The following is a 15,621-nucleotide window of genomic DNA, read 5'->3' as shown; positions in this document are numbered from 1 at the left end:
GCAACAACCAAATCACGCATGTCTTAATTGCCTTTTTTTTTTTTTTACCAGAGAACTTTCAGATTTCAAGCAATAGCTGAATATATGATTTAAGACCATGAGATTGAACAATGTAAGTACCTATTCATTTCCAGGTGTAGTCCAATGAATATATATTACAAAGCTGGTATTTTCCAAACTTGACACTTACAATGACACTGTAAAAGCCCAAAGACAAACAGAAAAAGAGTTGAAACACAAATATGTACAGGCAACACATACACAGCTACAGCACTCCTTTCATAATGGTTCCTTCCATGTCTACATATTAAAAGGGCTGTTGACATTTCAAGCGTCATTTGAGGTGCAACATAATTGTACAAAGCATGGATTAAAAAGATGCAGAACAAAACAGAAATTAATCTAAAAGCCCCCCTTAGAAACCACACAGCTGAAGTGGATGAAGCGTCATGTACTCTCTAATTAACAGTGAAACGTTAAAGTTACCTCACAGTACAAATTTGCATTTGACCTGGCCTTGTAGCATTAGAAAACTTGTAGAATTCATTTTTCCTTCTAATTAATTTTAATTAATTTATGTGGATATTATTCAGTAAGGGGATACAAGAGTTCATGTCTCAGGGTATGGGGATAGTGTTGTGCCATATAAGAATATAACTTTGTTGTCTAAAGCTGCAATCTAAGATTCCTATCTGAGAATATTTTGACTTAAAGGTCACATCAATTTGCTTTGCAAGAAAAAAGGAAGTGTTTAAATCTCATTTCATTGTACTGAAATGCTGAAATGTGTTCCACTTTTTCAGGTTCTAGTTTCTGAGTTTCGAAGTATGCTGCATTTTTACCCCTCATACATATCTTCTCATGCTTTTCAAATAGTACTGGCTGGCTAATCCACATAATTTCACATTTTAAAACTACTGAACAAATTGTCTGGCATTGAAAATGGACAGGAGGGAACTTAAATCCAATCATTCTTTTTTGTCTTGGACCTCTTGCCAATAGCAAAAGCGTTTGACTTCACCTCTTGGGCCCCTAAACAGTCCAAGGCAAAGACAGAGGGACTTCGGACTCAACCTGTTCTAAGCTGTCCTCAAGAGGGACAAAAATTGGCCTTGCATAGATGAGGCATCTTGGGATATATAGCTAGCCACAGAATGCATTACACAATTTTCATAGCTGGTTGAAATATCTTGCGATCTAACAAGTTACATACTTCCGTCACCGTTGCTTTTTGCTAGTACAGAAACAGCTGTAGCAGAAACGTGTGTGTGCAACATTTTGAATATCTGACTGCATCATAATAGTAAACTAGCTGGCTACGTACAAATACTGTATATCATCAAAACTATGATCAAAACACCACAGCTTGTTAGCAAGCTAGCTGGCTCGATGAATAGCAAGAAAAAACATATTTACCAATTGTAATATCAAATATACTAATGTTATGAACATGATAACATTTATGATAGCTAGCTATTCTGATGTGCTTGCATTAGAATGGCTGGCTCTTTACCTCAGTGTATATGTGTGCACAAAAGCTGCATATCACACCACTGAAAAATTAAATATGAATACCACAGAGAAGCCAGTATGTGAGGAGGTTCAAAAATAGTTCTGCATTAAAGTGTAATCCTGTGCTTGGTACTGGCTTCTTCCTGTATTTAACCAGAGGCTCCTGTTTTAAAGGAAGCTACTGCATACAGCAGTCTCCTGTTCATACTTTTATTTGGATTTGAGCAAAATATAAGAGAAAACCAATAAAATATATTTTGGCTTTTCAAAAATGAAAGACAAATCTATGACATTACATTAAACATAAAAAGTCAGTTGTCCGTTTAAAATGTTTTTATAACACAGACTGAAAAGGTTTCATTTGGCTTTTTCCCTGTATGATTATCACCATATCTATTGATCTATAAAAGTCATGTTTAGTCACTTAATAATGTTTGAACTATATATATATATTTTGCTTTCAATCCCTGCAAACTCATTGAAAACAATGATTTTCCTTTTATTCAATACTGATAAAGAAAAAGTGTTTATTCAATGAGTCAATGAGAAGCAGACTCATTGAAGCAGATTCTTCCCTATTATGTATGAACAGATGTCTACCATGACAGTTTCGAATGTAGTTTTAAAAATAGTGAGATCTGGGGATTGGGTACTTCCAGTCCTTAGTTCCTATGACCAGGCCTGAAAACAGTCCCAAGAGACGATGAAAAAAATTCCCTAAAGTACAAAATGTTTTTTATTGACATGCATGAAATCAAATCTCTAGTGATACTGCATGTATTCTTTAAAAAATGTCAACTGCACTCACCACAGACACCTGGCAGTTGGTAGGTTTGAAGTGGAATGGAAGTAGAGTATTGTTTTATCATATTAGAGGATGACAAAGTGGGTTTTATTCATGTTGGAAGGAAAATCTAGCCTAGCCCCAATTTTGTGGTGCTACAGCACAAACAATGGTACCGTTAGCGTGAGAGTAATTTTAACATATTGCTTTATGGTACAACCTGGTGCATTCAAAGACCAGAGGGACTTTTTTGGGCACACATATTTTTTGTGCTAATTTATACTGTTTGAAACTATTAAATAAATATGTTCCAACTTGTTAGGTATGACATATCTTTTAATCAGTTCATAAACTGAAACTGAAAAAACAACATCTCCATTTTGGTTGCTGGTATACCATTTCTCTGAAAGAAAATATTGATGCAGTAAGTCTAATATAAATTCAAACAAACAAATCTGAACATACGAGACACACATTTTCCAAACAATTTCACACTATATAATTTGGGAGTTTATTACCCATTTACTATCTGGTTCTCATCTGTTTGCCAACTAAAAGAAGTCTGACTCAATGAAAAAAACATATTTATCGTTTTTTTCTAACTTTATAAATCAGCTGTTAAAATGTGTGACCACCTTTTATGAACCAAACCATGTAACCTTTAAGCCAGAATGAAACATGCCTTACTTGTATCTAGCTGTCCAATTAGGTAGCTGTGCATGTTTAAAAATCTCAGTGTTTAGATATGTTACCAAATCCACTTTTTAAAGAGAGTATATCTTATGACTGAAATGACTGTACATAAAAAATAATACAATGGGAACTTCTTTCACAACATGCACAAGGACAAGACAACAAAAAGTAGCAATGAATTTTGGATACAAATCAGGAAACAGAAAACTCTGATTTATGGTACTTCAGTCTACAGTACAACAATGGCTTACTTTCTACTGGTATCAAACCACCCTTAGTCAAGGCAGTTTATCTTCAACATGCAAACAGAGTTTCTGATGAGCTTCACTTCATGACTCAGAAATAGACATAGATTCTGTTGGGACTTTACACAAATGAGAAGACCACGCATCTATGCAATTTCCATGGATATGAAATATGGAAGACGATGCTAAATTACTAAAATACACAAGACAAATTCAAATGGTTTCATGACTTTTTTTTATAGAATAAACGAAATGACATTACAATAGACAACAGTAACACACCAGTACGCAGTGCCAAAAAAATTAAATAATCTTTTTTTTATGTCATTCTGATATATTTTAGTGCCAGGCTATACGGCACTGTATTGGTATCCAAAACTGAACTGAAAACAACAACAAAAATATTTAATGTCAATCACCAACGGGCTGGAACATGTTTAATTATCACTCTATATACACATTAGGTCCAGCTCTTTTTTAGCATTCCACTCAGAAATTATTGCACAGTAAGCCACAGAGGGTATGTTACGGTAAGCCACCCCCCCAAAATCCCCATAATGTTTAAACTCCCATATAAAAATAGAACAAGAACAGTTACACACCAAATAGGTCTGTCTTTTCACAGGGAGATTGGTATATGTTTGCCCTCTTGGCTGTGCCCACGACTGGCTGACGCAAGACACAGTTTTTTGAGACATGTCTTCTCACTGTATGAACGAGGACACTCTCAGCTCTTCTTGTTTGTTTTTTTTTTGCGTGTTTGTTCCTCTACGGACCTGCACAGATAGCCTGCCCCAAAGACCCTTCACACCAGTTCAGTGCAATCTGTATTCCAGGATTTTGGCCAGTTCCCAGCTCCAGTGGGTGGGTAGAGGCGTCTCTAAACCCCCTTAATCCACTTCTGCCCTTCTAGAAACGGGAAGAATGCATTATCTGAAATCCTTTCCCCTGGGTAACTGACACCGCTTCCCAGAGCATTAACGCGCTGAAGTGTCCCGAAAGCACGGAGCTACGCCTGGCGGCGCATTCCCCGCGTCAAGAGCCGACCCGCCCGGTGACCGAATTCCCGCCCTTTCGCCCCTTGCCTCCTTTAGACGATGGTCTCCACCCCGATGAGCTTGGGTGTGAGAATTCGCGGGGTGACGCCGTTGTTGAGGTCCTCCTCGAACTCCAGCAGCTGTCCCATGAAGTTGAGGTTGGGGGAGATTATGGGCCTCCTGGCCTTCACAAACTTGTAGGCGTCAGTCATGGTCATCCAGCTGTGCTTCATCAGGTAGGCGATGACGATGGTGGCTGAGCGAGACACCCCGGCCTGACAGTGAATGAGGAGACCCTGCCCAGCTTGGTGTGCTTCCTCTGGTAAAACAAACACAATAAAAAAAAACACACCATGAAAAACCACCATTTTTACCCTCCATCCCAAAAGGGTATTACATGTGTCTGCCTGCCTGTCTGCTCACCCATCTGTCCATCCCTCCCTTTCTATGTTCACCCATGACTGTCTGTTTGTGTCAAACGTAACAACGATTTTCCACTAAAGGTCAGGAATGTGTTAAAAGGTTTGAGGGTCTAGATTCTAGAATCTGTGATTTGCCCTAGTTTTACCATTTCATTTTGGATCCAGCAAAAAAAAAAAAACCACCACTGCAGTGATCCAAAGCACAATACAACAATACAATAAAAAGGTCCAGCCAAATATGAGCTGTAAAGCTGTCATACCACAGGAGAAGGGGATTTAGTGAAGGTGCTAGGAAATGATAGAACACATTTTGTTCCATACATTTTAGAATCACAAAAACTAATAGCAACAGTGAGAATGTATAATGATAAAAATACATAAATCACTTATGTTAAAGTAAATGGTGCCAGGGTAACTACATAAACGACCCTGAACATTAAAAATGGTTGTCATTTGGATCACTTTGAATGCATTTTTTATAAAGCTTTCCAAAGATAAAGTATGTATGTGTAACTGCTCAGTGCTATTTTAAAAGTAGCGATCATGACAGGGATAGAGTGCAGGAATGGAAGTGATTGTCATTTGTGCAGAATGAAGAAAGTGTTCCCCGGCGTGACTGCTAGCAGACGATACATAAGATTATCATTTTGGATTATGGGTATCACTGAGAGATTGACCTCGGTGGACCACCTTTGTTCTGAGGTCTTCAGGGGTATGGAGTTAGACTGTGACGCTGGACGTGTGTTAAAATGGAGAAAACGATGGTGTTTTTAAATGGTTATTAAAGATTATATTTTTAGGGAGATCGTAAATGAGCCGTAAGATGAGACGATATTTACTGTAAAACTTCGGTTAAACACATCTAACAGCCTCTAAAAAGTGCCAGGTACAGGGATAAAATCATGCTTTAGTAAATAAATGGCAGTCTCTAATAGTAGCTACGACTCCCATTTTTATGTTATTTTTTTCAAATAATTCCATGGTTTTTCATTCAACTGATATTAAAATAGTTTATTCTTACATTTTCAATCTCATTTTACAACAGCCTGAACAACAAGTGTTGGCAGTGATGATTAATCCTCTAATGACAATTTTTTTAAAGCCACTGTACCACTTTCTTTTAAGGTCCTTGACACATTACTGTGAAAGATCAGCGGACATGTGGTTTGCTCAAAAGTCCAACATTGTATCAGACTCATAGCCTCATCTATAAAACAACAAATTATGGGCAACTCGATGTAAAACGAGTTTCTCAGTAATCAGTGTTGCTTTAGGTTTTAAATGTAAAATAAAATTTTGTCGTACAGTTTGTCATTTTTGTTTTATATGTATTCAGATATAATTTGGTAGTTGTCCTGATATATTCAAAATTACCTGAATTGCTTAAAAAAGTAAATAAAGTTAAAATTTAGCCTGTTAACTTAAAATATCCATAGCATGGTGTCCTGCTATTCATCTAAAACACATAAAGCAACTGCTTAGGGAATTTGAAATATTATTGACACTATACAGAAAGAAATGATTTCTCTGAACACAGCATTACAATCATGGATCTTCATCTGAGTGTGCACTAGACCAAAAGTTTCCAGCATAAGTGATTTACTGGGCCAAGTGATGTCTCTTGTGATAATCCCATCTGATCCAACGAGCAGACACCCCTAGATGTGCCTTCAGCATTCTGCTTTTGTTACACGCCGTCTCAGTTCCTGGAGATTATTATTGGAACCATTAACATCACATGAATTGCTGCACCATTTTTAAGCCTCTTTAAATTATGCTTGGTGTAGTGTGACCCAAATTAAGCTTGATGCATCTAATCAGGCTAATCGTACAAAATGAGTTTGACACGCCTGTACCATACAATGCAACAGCCTGTCTTTGCAACGACTTTTTCCATTAGCTCAGCTGTAACAGAGAATCACGGTCACAGTCAATGCAACACAGGGTTATACTGTTCCACCTCAGTATACATCACTGTGCTTGACCCAACACAGCCTAGAGAACACATCAATCAACTTTCAGCGTAATAAGCATGCCACACAGAAGTCATCATTTTACTAATGCGTGTTTTCTGAATTGAAGGCAAATATACACAAAATAAATATGAAAATAATAATGGCTCGGTGTTATATCCGATAATTTAGTTCCTGCAAGCCGGACAACCTCATGGAATAAACCAACAGGTTTTTATCGTCACCCAGCTGCTGGGAGTTTTCTCCTCCCACTAACAGCAAAGCTCTGCCGACCCAGGTAAATGAAATGAAGTTAGCTTTGTTTCAAGGCACTAAACAGCAAAAAAAAAAAAAAATGCGCCAACAAATAGAGACTGCAGGCCAAAACAAGCGCTTCCCTTAAGGGCTGATTTCACAAAGGCAGTCGCCTCCACAGCTGCTGTCGAATAAAAGCCAAATTTAGATCTGTTTTTTTTTTTTTTTTCAAGATTCAACTTAGATTTTGCCAATCACCACTTTCAGTGCTGCTCTTGTGTTTATAAAAAAAAAATAAATACACAGAAAAGGGTGCCCGCCACCCCCCCTCCCTCCACATCCTCTCCTCCCCCGAAGGTTTTCACCTGAGGCACACGCACGTTTTACATACCGATGAACTCAAACGCCTCCTCAAAGTATTGCCTGAGGTTCTGCTTGTTGCTGTCAGTGGCGGGGAGGCGCTTGTAGTTGAAGAGGCCCAGCTCGTAGTGGTACAGGGGCAGGTGGGTGGTGACGTTGAGGATGTAGCCGATGTTCATCCTCTGCATTTGGTCTAAGTCCTGAGCGTCCTGCTCGTTCCCCAGGAAGAGGAAGGGCAGGATGGGGGTCAGCTCGGCGTTCTCAATGTCGGGGGTGGTAGGCAGGGAGTGAGGTATCCCCCCCGACAGCGCCGACGCCCCCCCGGAGTCCAGACCCTCTTGCAGTTGCAGGGAGTTCTCACAGAGGTTTGCATGGTTCTGCCTGAAACTGCTGAGTCCTCCTGGATATGCAGAGAAAAGTAATAGAGCGCATTCAACTTATGCCTAATGATGGAAAAATCACACGTTCTGGGCAAACTTTTAACCTGTAAGGCATGTTGAAATTATACCTGATGAGGAATAAATGAACCATCAGCTCTTACACAGTGCTTCTTGTTCATTCTCTCTTTTTTTCATGCACCAACAGCAAGTTTTTTTTTTTCCAGGTGTGAAAATGTCATCGATTTTACTATTTTTATGACTAAAAATTATTTAGAGTGTGGTCGTCAGGGGAACAGAGACATATAGAGTTCAACCTCCTCCAACCACCACCAGCAACAAAGTGGGCCCTGGTTTTAGAATCAGTTAGCAGCACCAGCACCACCAAAAAAAAAACCAAAAAACCCACTTGTTTTCAATTTGAATTTCAGCTTTAACAAGTTATCCTTTTGGTTTTGTTTACTTGTGTAACGGGTGGTCTCTCTTGCTGCGTTGTGTATTAGATTTAATGTGATGTTACGTGGGTCGGCGAGCGAGCGAGTTTCGAACCGAGGTTCTTACTGCTCGCTGCCAACCCCTTAAAGCCAGCGTCGTTGCCAGTTGAGCTAAAGGCAAATTGCCGTTAGCCTGTCGGCGACAACGCTACTTAACCAGGTCTCAGGGGGAGTGACGTAGCCGCTGCAACCACTCGGCTACCTGCTACCCGCTACCTAAGGCTTTACGCAGGACTCACACGAGCTAATCACTTCAGCTCCGCTACACTTGCACATTTCACTTTCACAGCAGATCACTCAACAGCCACTCCAATTACATTTTGGTGACTTGCCCTCTTGTACAACAACATTCAAAATGGCTTACAGAAAGTTAGTATTTCTGCCAAACATAACTATGATTTTAAAAATGTTTTCGAGTTTGGAACAAACATAAAAATGACCGATTTTTAGCAAGAGCATGGCTGAGTATATGCCGTGGCTAAACTCATCTAGGGCATTTACATACAGGGGCTGGAAAACAGATATTGGCACTCATTTTCAGTTAGTCAGATGTGGGGCCTTGGGCACCTGTTAGCATTACATCACCAGCTTAGTCCTTCCCCCCCCGGCCCTCGTGGGGTTGGAGCATGAAACAAAGTATCAGTTCATGCATTGTTCACATTACAAGAGCTGACATCATGCCAAGTGATGTCATTGTATGCCCTGACTGCGTAACCATGGAAACGGGGCAGGTGGGGTTTTCATGTCCACAAGATAGGGGAAGTGTAAATTGTAAACTCAAGAGACAGCCATAAACCGGCCCAACAGACGCTCCGCTAAACACACAAATAGGCTGATTTGTATGTCTGTTAACTGGTCTTTTGTGGTTACTTTGTTTTTAATAGCCATGTCATCAAAATATTTTCACACCAGTAAAAATGGGGGTGGGTTTCTATAGACTGTATGTACTGTTTTTTAAGTTAATTCTAAGTGGAACTAGACACCTGAACAAATAAAAAAGTACATTCATTCAGACAGTTAACAGGTTTGTAAGTAACATTTCTTTCTAGAACACGTCACAGGAATGCGAATTAAAATCTAATTGTCGTCTTTTTCAAAATATTGTTAGGTGTCCGCCTACTGTTTATTATGGATTTAAAAAAAAAATAATTTTAAAAAATGTGAACAATACCAAATGTTCCAGAGCATCAGAAGGGAACAAAAGCAGTCAAGTGTGGCTTCTGACTCCTCGTTATAACCTCACTGAGGAAAGTACCTTTGAGTGTTTCTTTCACTTTCAGTCTTACACATCATGTTAACCAGGGTCACGCACAGACATGGCTCAGCAATGGTCAGTCAAACTTTTGACTTTTGTACGAAAAGGACAGAGGCGCCGACCCTCCCGGGCCTCCACCCTTATGCATGTGCCTGATGTTAAGACAAGGGTCTGCTCCAGCAAATCTTTCAACAGTTTCAGCCAACACATCAAAATGGCTGCACTCCAAGCACGAAAGCACAAGTGTCAAAATTGTTAAAGTGGGGGTGAAAACAATGAACCAGTTAGAGAACGTACAGCATTCCACATTAGGTCTGGAATAATGAAACACAGTCATTAGAATGATGTTACTTTGACTTTTTTCCCCTTTGACTCGTCATAACAACAGGAAGTGCTTATGGTGGGCAAACACAGCTAATGTAAAAAAGCATAAAATAGCATGTGGCTAAAACATTAATGCCAACTTAACTTAAATCCCAGTTCTGCTAATTTACCTTAAATCCCAGTTTTGCTAATTTACCTTTAAAGCTAACATTTTAAATCTGTACTGCCATTTCTCTCACAATATGTAAATGATTATTATGTTTTCCAAAAAAAGAATGTTTGTAGGCTTTTATTCCTTCTCTTCTTCTGTCCCTATTCCTTCACATTTTGGTGTGATTAAAAGCTGCGAAGAGTTGTTCTCAGAAGGACTGAAACTCAGGGAAAGTGTCACATTGGACTTACAGAACACCTTGTGAAGGCCATATACCTTCTGTTTACTTGGTATGTCTAATCAAATGCTTTCCCCATGATTAATTTAGTGATATTTCCAAGGGAAAGGTCAAATAAAGTCAAGCTCCAATTGATACATTAATGTAAAATACTTAGCAAATAAAATAAATAAACAACACGGTTAGCTATTGCAAAGGAATACATTTGGCATTTTCACATAATAAATATATAATGAATATTTTTGGTGGGGTATGTGCTTTGATTTGAATCAAACTGCTAAAGTTCTATAAATCTATATTAGAACCCTACCCCCACCTTATCATTATTTCATAATGAATAACTTATAATTAAATAATTATCATTATTTTATAATTACGCTGTATTATTTTATTGTTGCACTTGTGATATTCACAAGCCAACAAGTCTATAATGTAATTCATGTTAAAAACGTGCAAAATAGCCATAATACATGGTGGTAGAATTTCTAGTGGCATTAAAACATTTTTCAAGATTTGCCTTATAATTCAAATAATTGATTCAAACTGTTCCTCAGATGGCAAAAAAGAAAAATATTCCATCTGGTCATCAGACCTCTTCAAAGAGTTTGAGCTGCGCAGAAAAGATCGAATTTAACAGAGAGATCTTCCTAATCAAAGGAAATTAATTATGTCTGCTGATAAATTGCTTTCATGCTATTTATCTCGACTGAACTTCGACACGACTGCTCCTTCGCAGCCTCTCCCCGGCCGTGAGATTTAAAACAGCACTGACAGACTGACGCTTGCGGAGGAACACGAGTTCCACCGGACTGAGCCTTCCTGGGGCAGCCGGCATGTCTCCCCTCAGTGTAGTTTTTTTTTTTTTGTGTGTGTTCAGATAACAGCAATCCAAAGGAGCCCCTCTCTTTTAGTGCGCCTGGAAATTAGAGGTGTAACAAGCAAACGATGTCGAGGTGCGGCGACCACATTCTCCCAGCGTGGCACTGTCTGTTCCGCGAGCGCACTCAGCCGCACACCAAAGATGGAGAAAAATTGCACTTGACCAGAGGCAGCTGCCACCGCAGAGCTTCAGTATTTACCAACAGCTGCCGTGCAATTGACTGAACGTGTTATACTGCCAAGCAGCAGGGGTCGGCTGAATAAAGCTTGAGTGTTCTGGAATCTATTTGTTCTCCGTTCTACAAACATACCTGCACACTAAAAGCACCCAGCTGGCTGTCCGACACAGGAGTGACTGCGACCCATCAGCAAACTCGGACACATTATTTTTGCAAAATACTAAACAATAGCACAGTGAAAACAAACTGCTGCCACAGACCAAACATGTCAGAATTTTGTATCCAAAAGATTAAAAGTTTTTCCAAGACACATAATGCCTCTGTGTAAAGCATAAATACATGCCCCTATAGCTCTGTTCTGTTGTCCAGGCTGTCCATGGTGGCATATTGCTTACCCAAGTAGATTAGAAATTGCAATTACATGACATACTTTTCAACCAGCCCCCTTAAGTCATTTTATTTATCTTTAGAAACGTTACGCTTCTTATCAAAGTATAAAAAAAGAATTCAACACTATTTCTGCCTCAATAAACCAGGAATGCATAGCACACATGACCAAAAGAGACGTCACACCAATTTGGTACTTCACAGATCCACGCCTCTTCACAGAGCAAACTGATTATCATAAGGTAATGAACTGCATTACTGTAGTTTATAGTGGGAGTGATGATATTGGCTTTGGTTAGAATTCCATCTATACCCACTGCAGGTGTACTCACAAGACCTATCCCCTCCCACTCTCTGCCTACTCCTGTGCTGGATGAACTGCCTCTGAAATAAAAATGACTAAAACAGCTGTCACGTAACAGAAGCCTTTTCATAAAATCACTCTTCACTCACCTCGGACCTCAAAAGCTGGCGCTTGAACTGAACCGCCATCTTATTCTTAACGTATTTGTTCACATGGACATTTAAACAAGAACAATCTATTCGCCGTAGAGCCCTGCTACCATTTGGATCAAAATGTTTGATCGAGTTGCCGTACCTTTCAGGATGATGGGGTCTTTGCCTTCCCTCCTCAGAGATTCCAAGATAACGTGTAAAGGCTGGGAGGGAGTCACCCTGCCGGGTTCGTTGGTGTTCTCGTCGTAAACCACGATCTCTTTGGAGAAAATCCCTTTGAAGGAGTCCTTGCCCTCCCGGCAGGAGATGAGATCCAGAACTGTGATCTTGCCCTGCTGGAGCCGGCGCCGGCTGATCTTGTCGGAGCAGTTAATGTGCACGGCCCCCCGGATGTGGCTCTTGTTGTACTCCATGAACGGCCGGCAGTCAATGATGACTGGCACGGGCCCCACCTGGTGGCCCTTGGGGCAGCGGGTCATCTTCCTGGCCAGCTCATTGGGGTAGATGACCCGGACGGCGGAGAGGGGCTTTGGGGGGGCGGCGGGGAGGGCGGCGGTTCCGGCGGGCGGGCTCAGCGCCTCATTGTTGTTGACCATGGGGGGGGCGCTGCCGGCGTAGCACACTCCTGAGCTCAAATTGGGGCTGCTGACGCTCACCTGGCTCTGGGTCTGGCTGTCCTTCTCGTAGGTGGTCACCGTGCAGCAACTGGCGCTGCTGCAACCGCAAGACAACGAGCGCGTAGAGCCGTTGGATGAGGGCATATAAGTGAGATTGGTAGCCCTGATCTTCACCACAGTTGTTGTGCTGATGACTGTCTTAGTGGCAGTGGTGACAGAATCCAGGTAGCTGGTGGTGTCCAAGCAGAGTTTCAGTTCCTGAGGTCTGATAGGCCTAGGCAGCGCCACCACAATTCTGTCGTCGAGAGGAGAGGGAGGCATGGGGAGACTGAGGGCTGGCGATCTAGGAAGAACTCGAGAATCCCGTCTAGGAGCAAGAACAACCGAGAGGCAATTATGCACTGCTCACACCAAACAAGCAGGCACTGTGCACAGACACTTCATTTCAGGGTTATGGACTGCCAGCCTGTGCAATTAAAGAAGACAGACAACATGCAGTATTGGAGTTTAGCATACACCACTTTTTCTCTGATGCAATTCACTGTGAAAGACCACAATATTTGCTGGTAACATTTCAGTGGTTTTCGGTGACCGCTGCAACTTAAAAAAAAAAATTACAAGAACTCCTTGTCATGATTTGTTTTGATTAGCATGCAAAATAAATCGTTTGGTTTATATCAAGCACATGAATCATGTTTGTGACGCTACCCTCTACTAGCGCGCCTAAAAGGAGACAGCCAGACTTTGAGATGGGGATACTAAATTCGTTGCAGTCCTCGGCCGCTAAATATACAGAGGGATTGCATTCCGTTTGGGTATCGGACTCCATAAAACTGAATTTCTTGTGAAAGCAGATTCAAATAGACAGCTTACGCGGGACAAAATTGGAGTTTAATTTGAACTAAAAATACGTCTGGTCAATGGTTTGACAGATTTCACGTTGCTGCTGAATGATCCTTATCTCTGCAAATAACAGCGACTGAAACAAAACATACTGCACCAACACACTGCAGTCGCTTTCCTCCAAAACATGTCTGGAACAGTTACAGATTGCGTTAAAGGGTGTTTCATCTTTTTCCTAATGATACAGTGCTTCTTATCGCCATCCCCACGGCTAGGTATCCGCTACACACACACAAATGCAGTTGTTTTAAGCTAGAGAGACCATGCAACATGAAATCAAAGGAATACATTAATTACAGGAACCGGCATGTGGACGTGCTGAGAATATATACACAGACTACGCAAAGAAGCCGTGGTTTGAGAAGTTTTTTTTCTAACTATAACGCCGAATGACGTCGCAAAAATAACTACCGTTCAACATTTATTCGTGCACCTTTTTAACCATTTGTATACTATCAATCATAATTGCACTGCCGCTGTCCATCACTTGCTTTAAGACATGCGGGATCAGCCCATATCCTCAACTTGAGAAACTCAGACGTAAACCTACAGGTATGGAAAGTAGTTAGATTTAAATCTGCATCGAGGCAAATATTAGCTTAAAGTACTTAAGCATCCCTTACTTTCCCCTTGCAGGCAAGACATCATTACACGGAAAATGCAAAGATTAATGTAACATTGCCGTACTGAAGCACATCCAGTTTATAACGTTATGCCTACCTTATGTGTACATTTGAAACAAGGACTTTCAAAGCCAATTACGTCTAATTAGATGTTTAAAAAGTTTTACTTACATTTTGTAAAGCGTCGTTCCCGTCCCGATGTTTTGCGCAGGTTTTAATTTTTATCAACAACGTTGACTCCATTCAGCCCGTCCCATAGCCGTGAATCCGCAACATTTTTACTTTCAGCCTTGCTCCCAGTAATATAATATACAAGAGGGTCAACCAACCTAGAGAAGTACTACTTTACGATTGACGTGTGACGGAGCCAGTAGAAGACGTCATTAATATTAAGCGTGCCATCATTTAAAGTGATAACCAACCCAGGAATAGGAGGGTGGAGTTTGTCGGGTGTAAAGTCAGCTTTCTCAGGGCTGTCGAGTGAACAATGCTCAGGGTTCTGTATATGAGAGCAGGGGTGATGTCATTGGCAACCAATCAAAAGGCTGTAGAGCCGGAGCGAGGCAGAATGAAGCAGCCGGGCCCTTTCCGTATGAGCCGAGCCGCAAGCGCCGATATCTGACGGTCGAAGCGCGTCCTTTTGTGTCTGTTCAAACGGCGCTTGCCGGCTGCAGTTGTAAAATGCGCTCAGACGCTCTGACGTGTTCAAAATACTACCCACCCCCGAACAAGTGCACTGAAGGCAAAAAGTACACAAAAGGCAGAACAGGTGTAAGCGGGATGATTTTGATGATAATGATGATGATTTGAATATTTGTTGCTATCGATAAAATCTACTATTCACTTTTTTAAAAAATCGAACTTTATGTGGCTATACCAACAGTATATTCATTGGAATAGTAGCTAATATTCATAGTTAGACGTCTGACCTGTTAACTGATGTTAATTAATTAATGAGTACATTGTTACTGATAGAGCAATACCGATGCAACAAAACCTTTAGGCCTATCCACAAATCCGCCAATTGTTACATTCTACAAAGACAGAAATAGAGCCATTTCCTGTTTACATATTCCATGCAATATAAAGATACCATATTTTGTACTGAAAACAGTTCAGTAGCTATACAAAATATTTAATATGTAAAATATGTATGTAAATAAAATAGAAAACCACAATTAAAACACTTTGTAACAGAGGTCTGTGGCTGTGCTCTGTGTCCTAGTTTAATTATACTAGGTGTTGTAGAATATCTTTTCCCCAAAAGTTTATTTAGCTTTTGATCTTTCCTAATCTTCTCAAACATGCTTATTCTATCATTGAGACAACCTCAAAGCAATAGCCAGACAATGAATAATACTGTTATACCATCCATCCATAAAGTCTAATAAGACTCAGAAATTAAAAGTGTAATATGTAGTTACATTGTTAACTTTTTTGAGGAATTTCCGAGGAACAAGATGAGCATGCTGATGTCT

At 40.4% G+C, this 15,621-nt stretch overlaps 1 protein-coding gene across 1 annotated transcript; it reads right to left on the bottom strand.

Moving 5' to 3' along the window:
* Positions 1-3,585: 3,585 nt before the first annotated feature.
* Positions 3,586-14,460, bottom strand: dusp10 (dual specificity phosphatase 10). The gene is made up of 4 exons (XM_036549957.1): positions 14,315-14,460; positions 12,143-12,984; positions 7,292-7,660; positions 3,586-4,590 (listed from the first exon to the last, which is right to left on the bottom strand). Exons 2-4 carry the CDS (start codon positions 12,936-12,938, stop codon positions 4,325-4,327), a joined length of 1,431 nt encoding a protein of 476 aa, XP_036405850.1. The 5' UTR covers positions 12,939-12,984; positions 14,315-14,460; the 3' UTR covers positions 3,586-4,324.
* Between the last annotated feature and the right edge of the window lie 1,161 nt (positions 14,461-15,621).

This window comes from Megalops cyprinoides, chromosome 17 (genome assembly GCF_013368585.1).
Source record: "Megalops cyprinoides isolate fMegCyp1 chromosome 17, fMegCyp1.pri, whole genome shotgun sequence".
NCBI classification, from domain to species: domain Eukaryota; kingdom Metazoa; phylum Chordata; class Actinopteri; order Elopiformes; family Megalopidae; genus Megalops; species Megalops cyprinoides.
This window is presented reverse-complemented; position numbering and strand designations above follow the sequence as displayed.

Coding starts and splice junctions, on each gene's coding strand:
- dusp10 (XM_036549957.1), bottom strand. CDS start 12,938: ATGCCTCCCTCTCCTCTCGACGACAGAATTGTGGTGGCGCTGCCTAGG. Junction 7,661..12,142: donor AGACCCCATCATCCTGAAAG/GTACGGCAACTC, acceptor CTGCATATCCAG/GAGGACTCAGCAGTTTCAGG. Junction 4,591..7,291: donor GGAGGCGTTTGAGTTCATCG/GTATGTAAAACG, acceptor TTGTTTTACCAG/AGGAAGCACACCAAGCTGGG.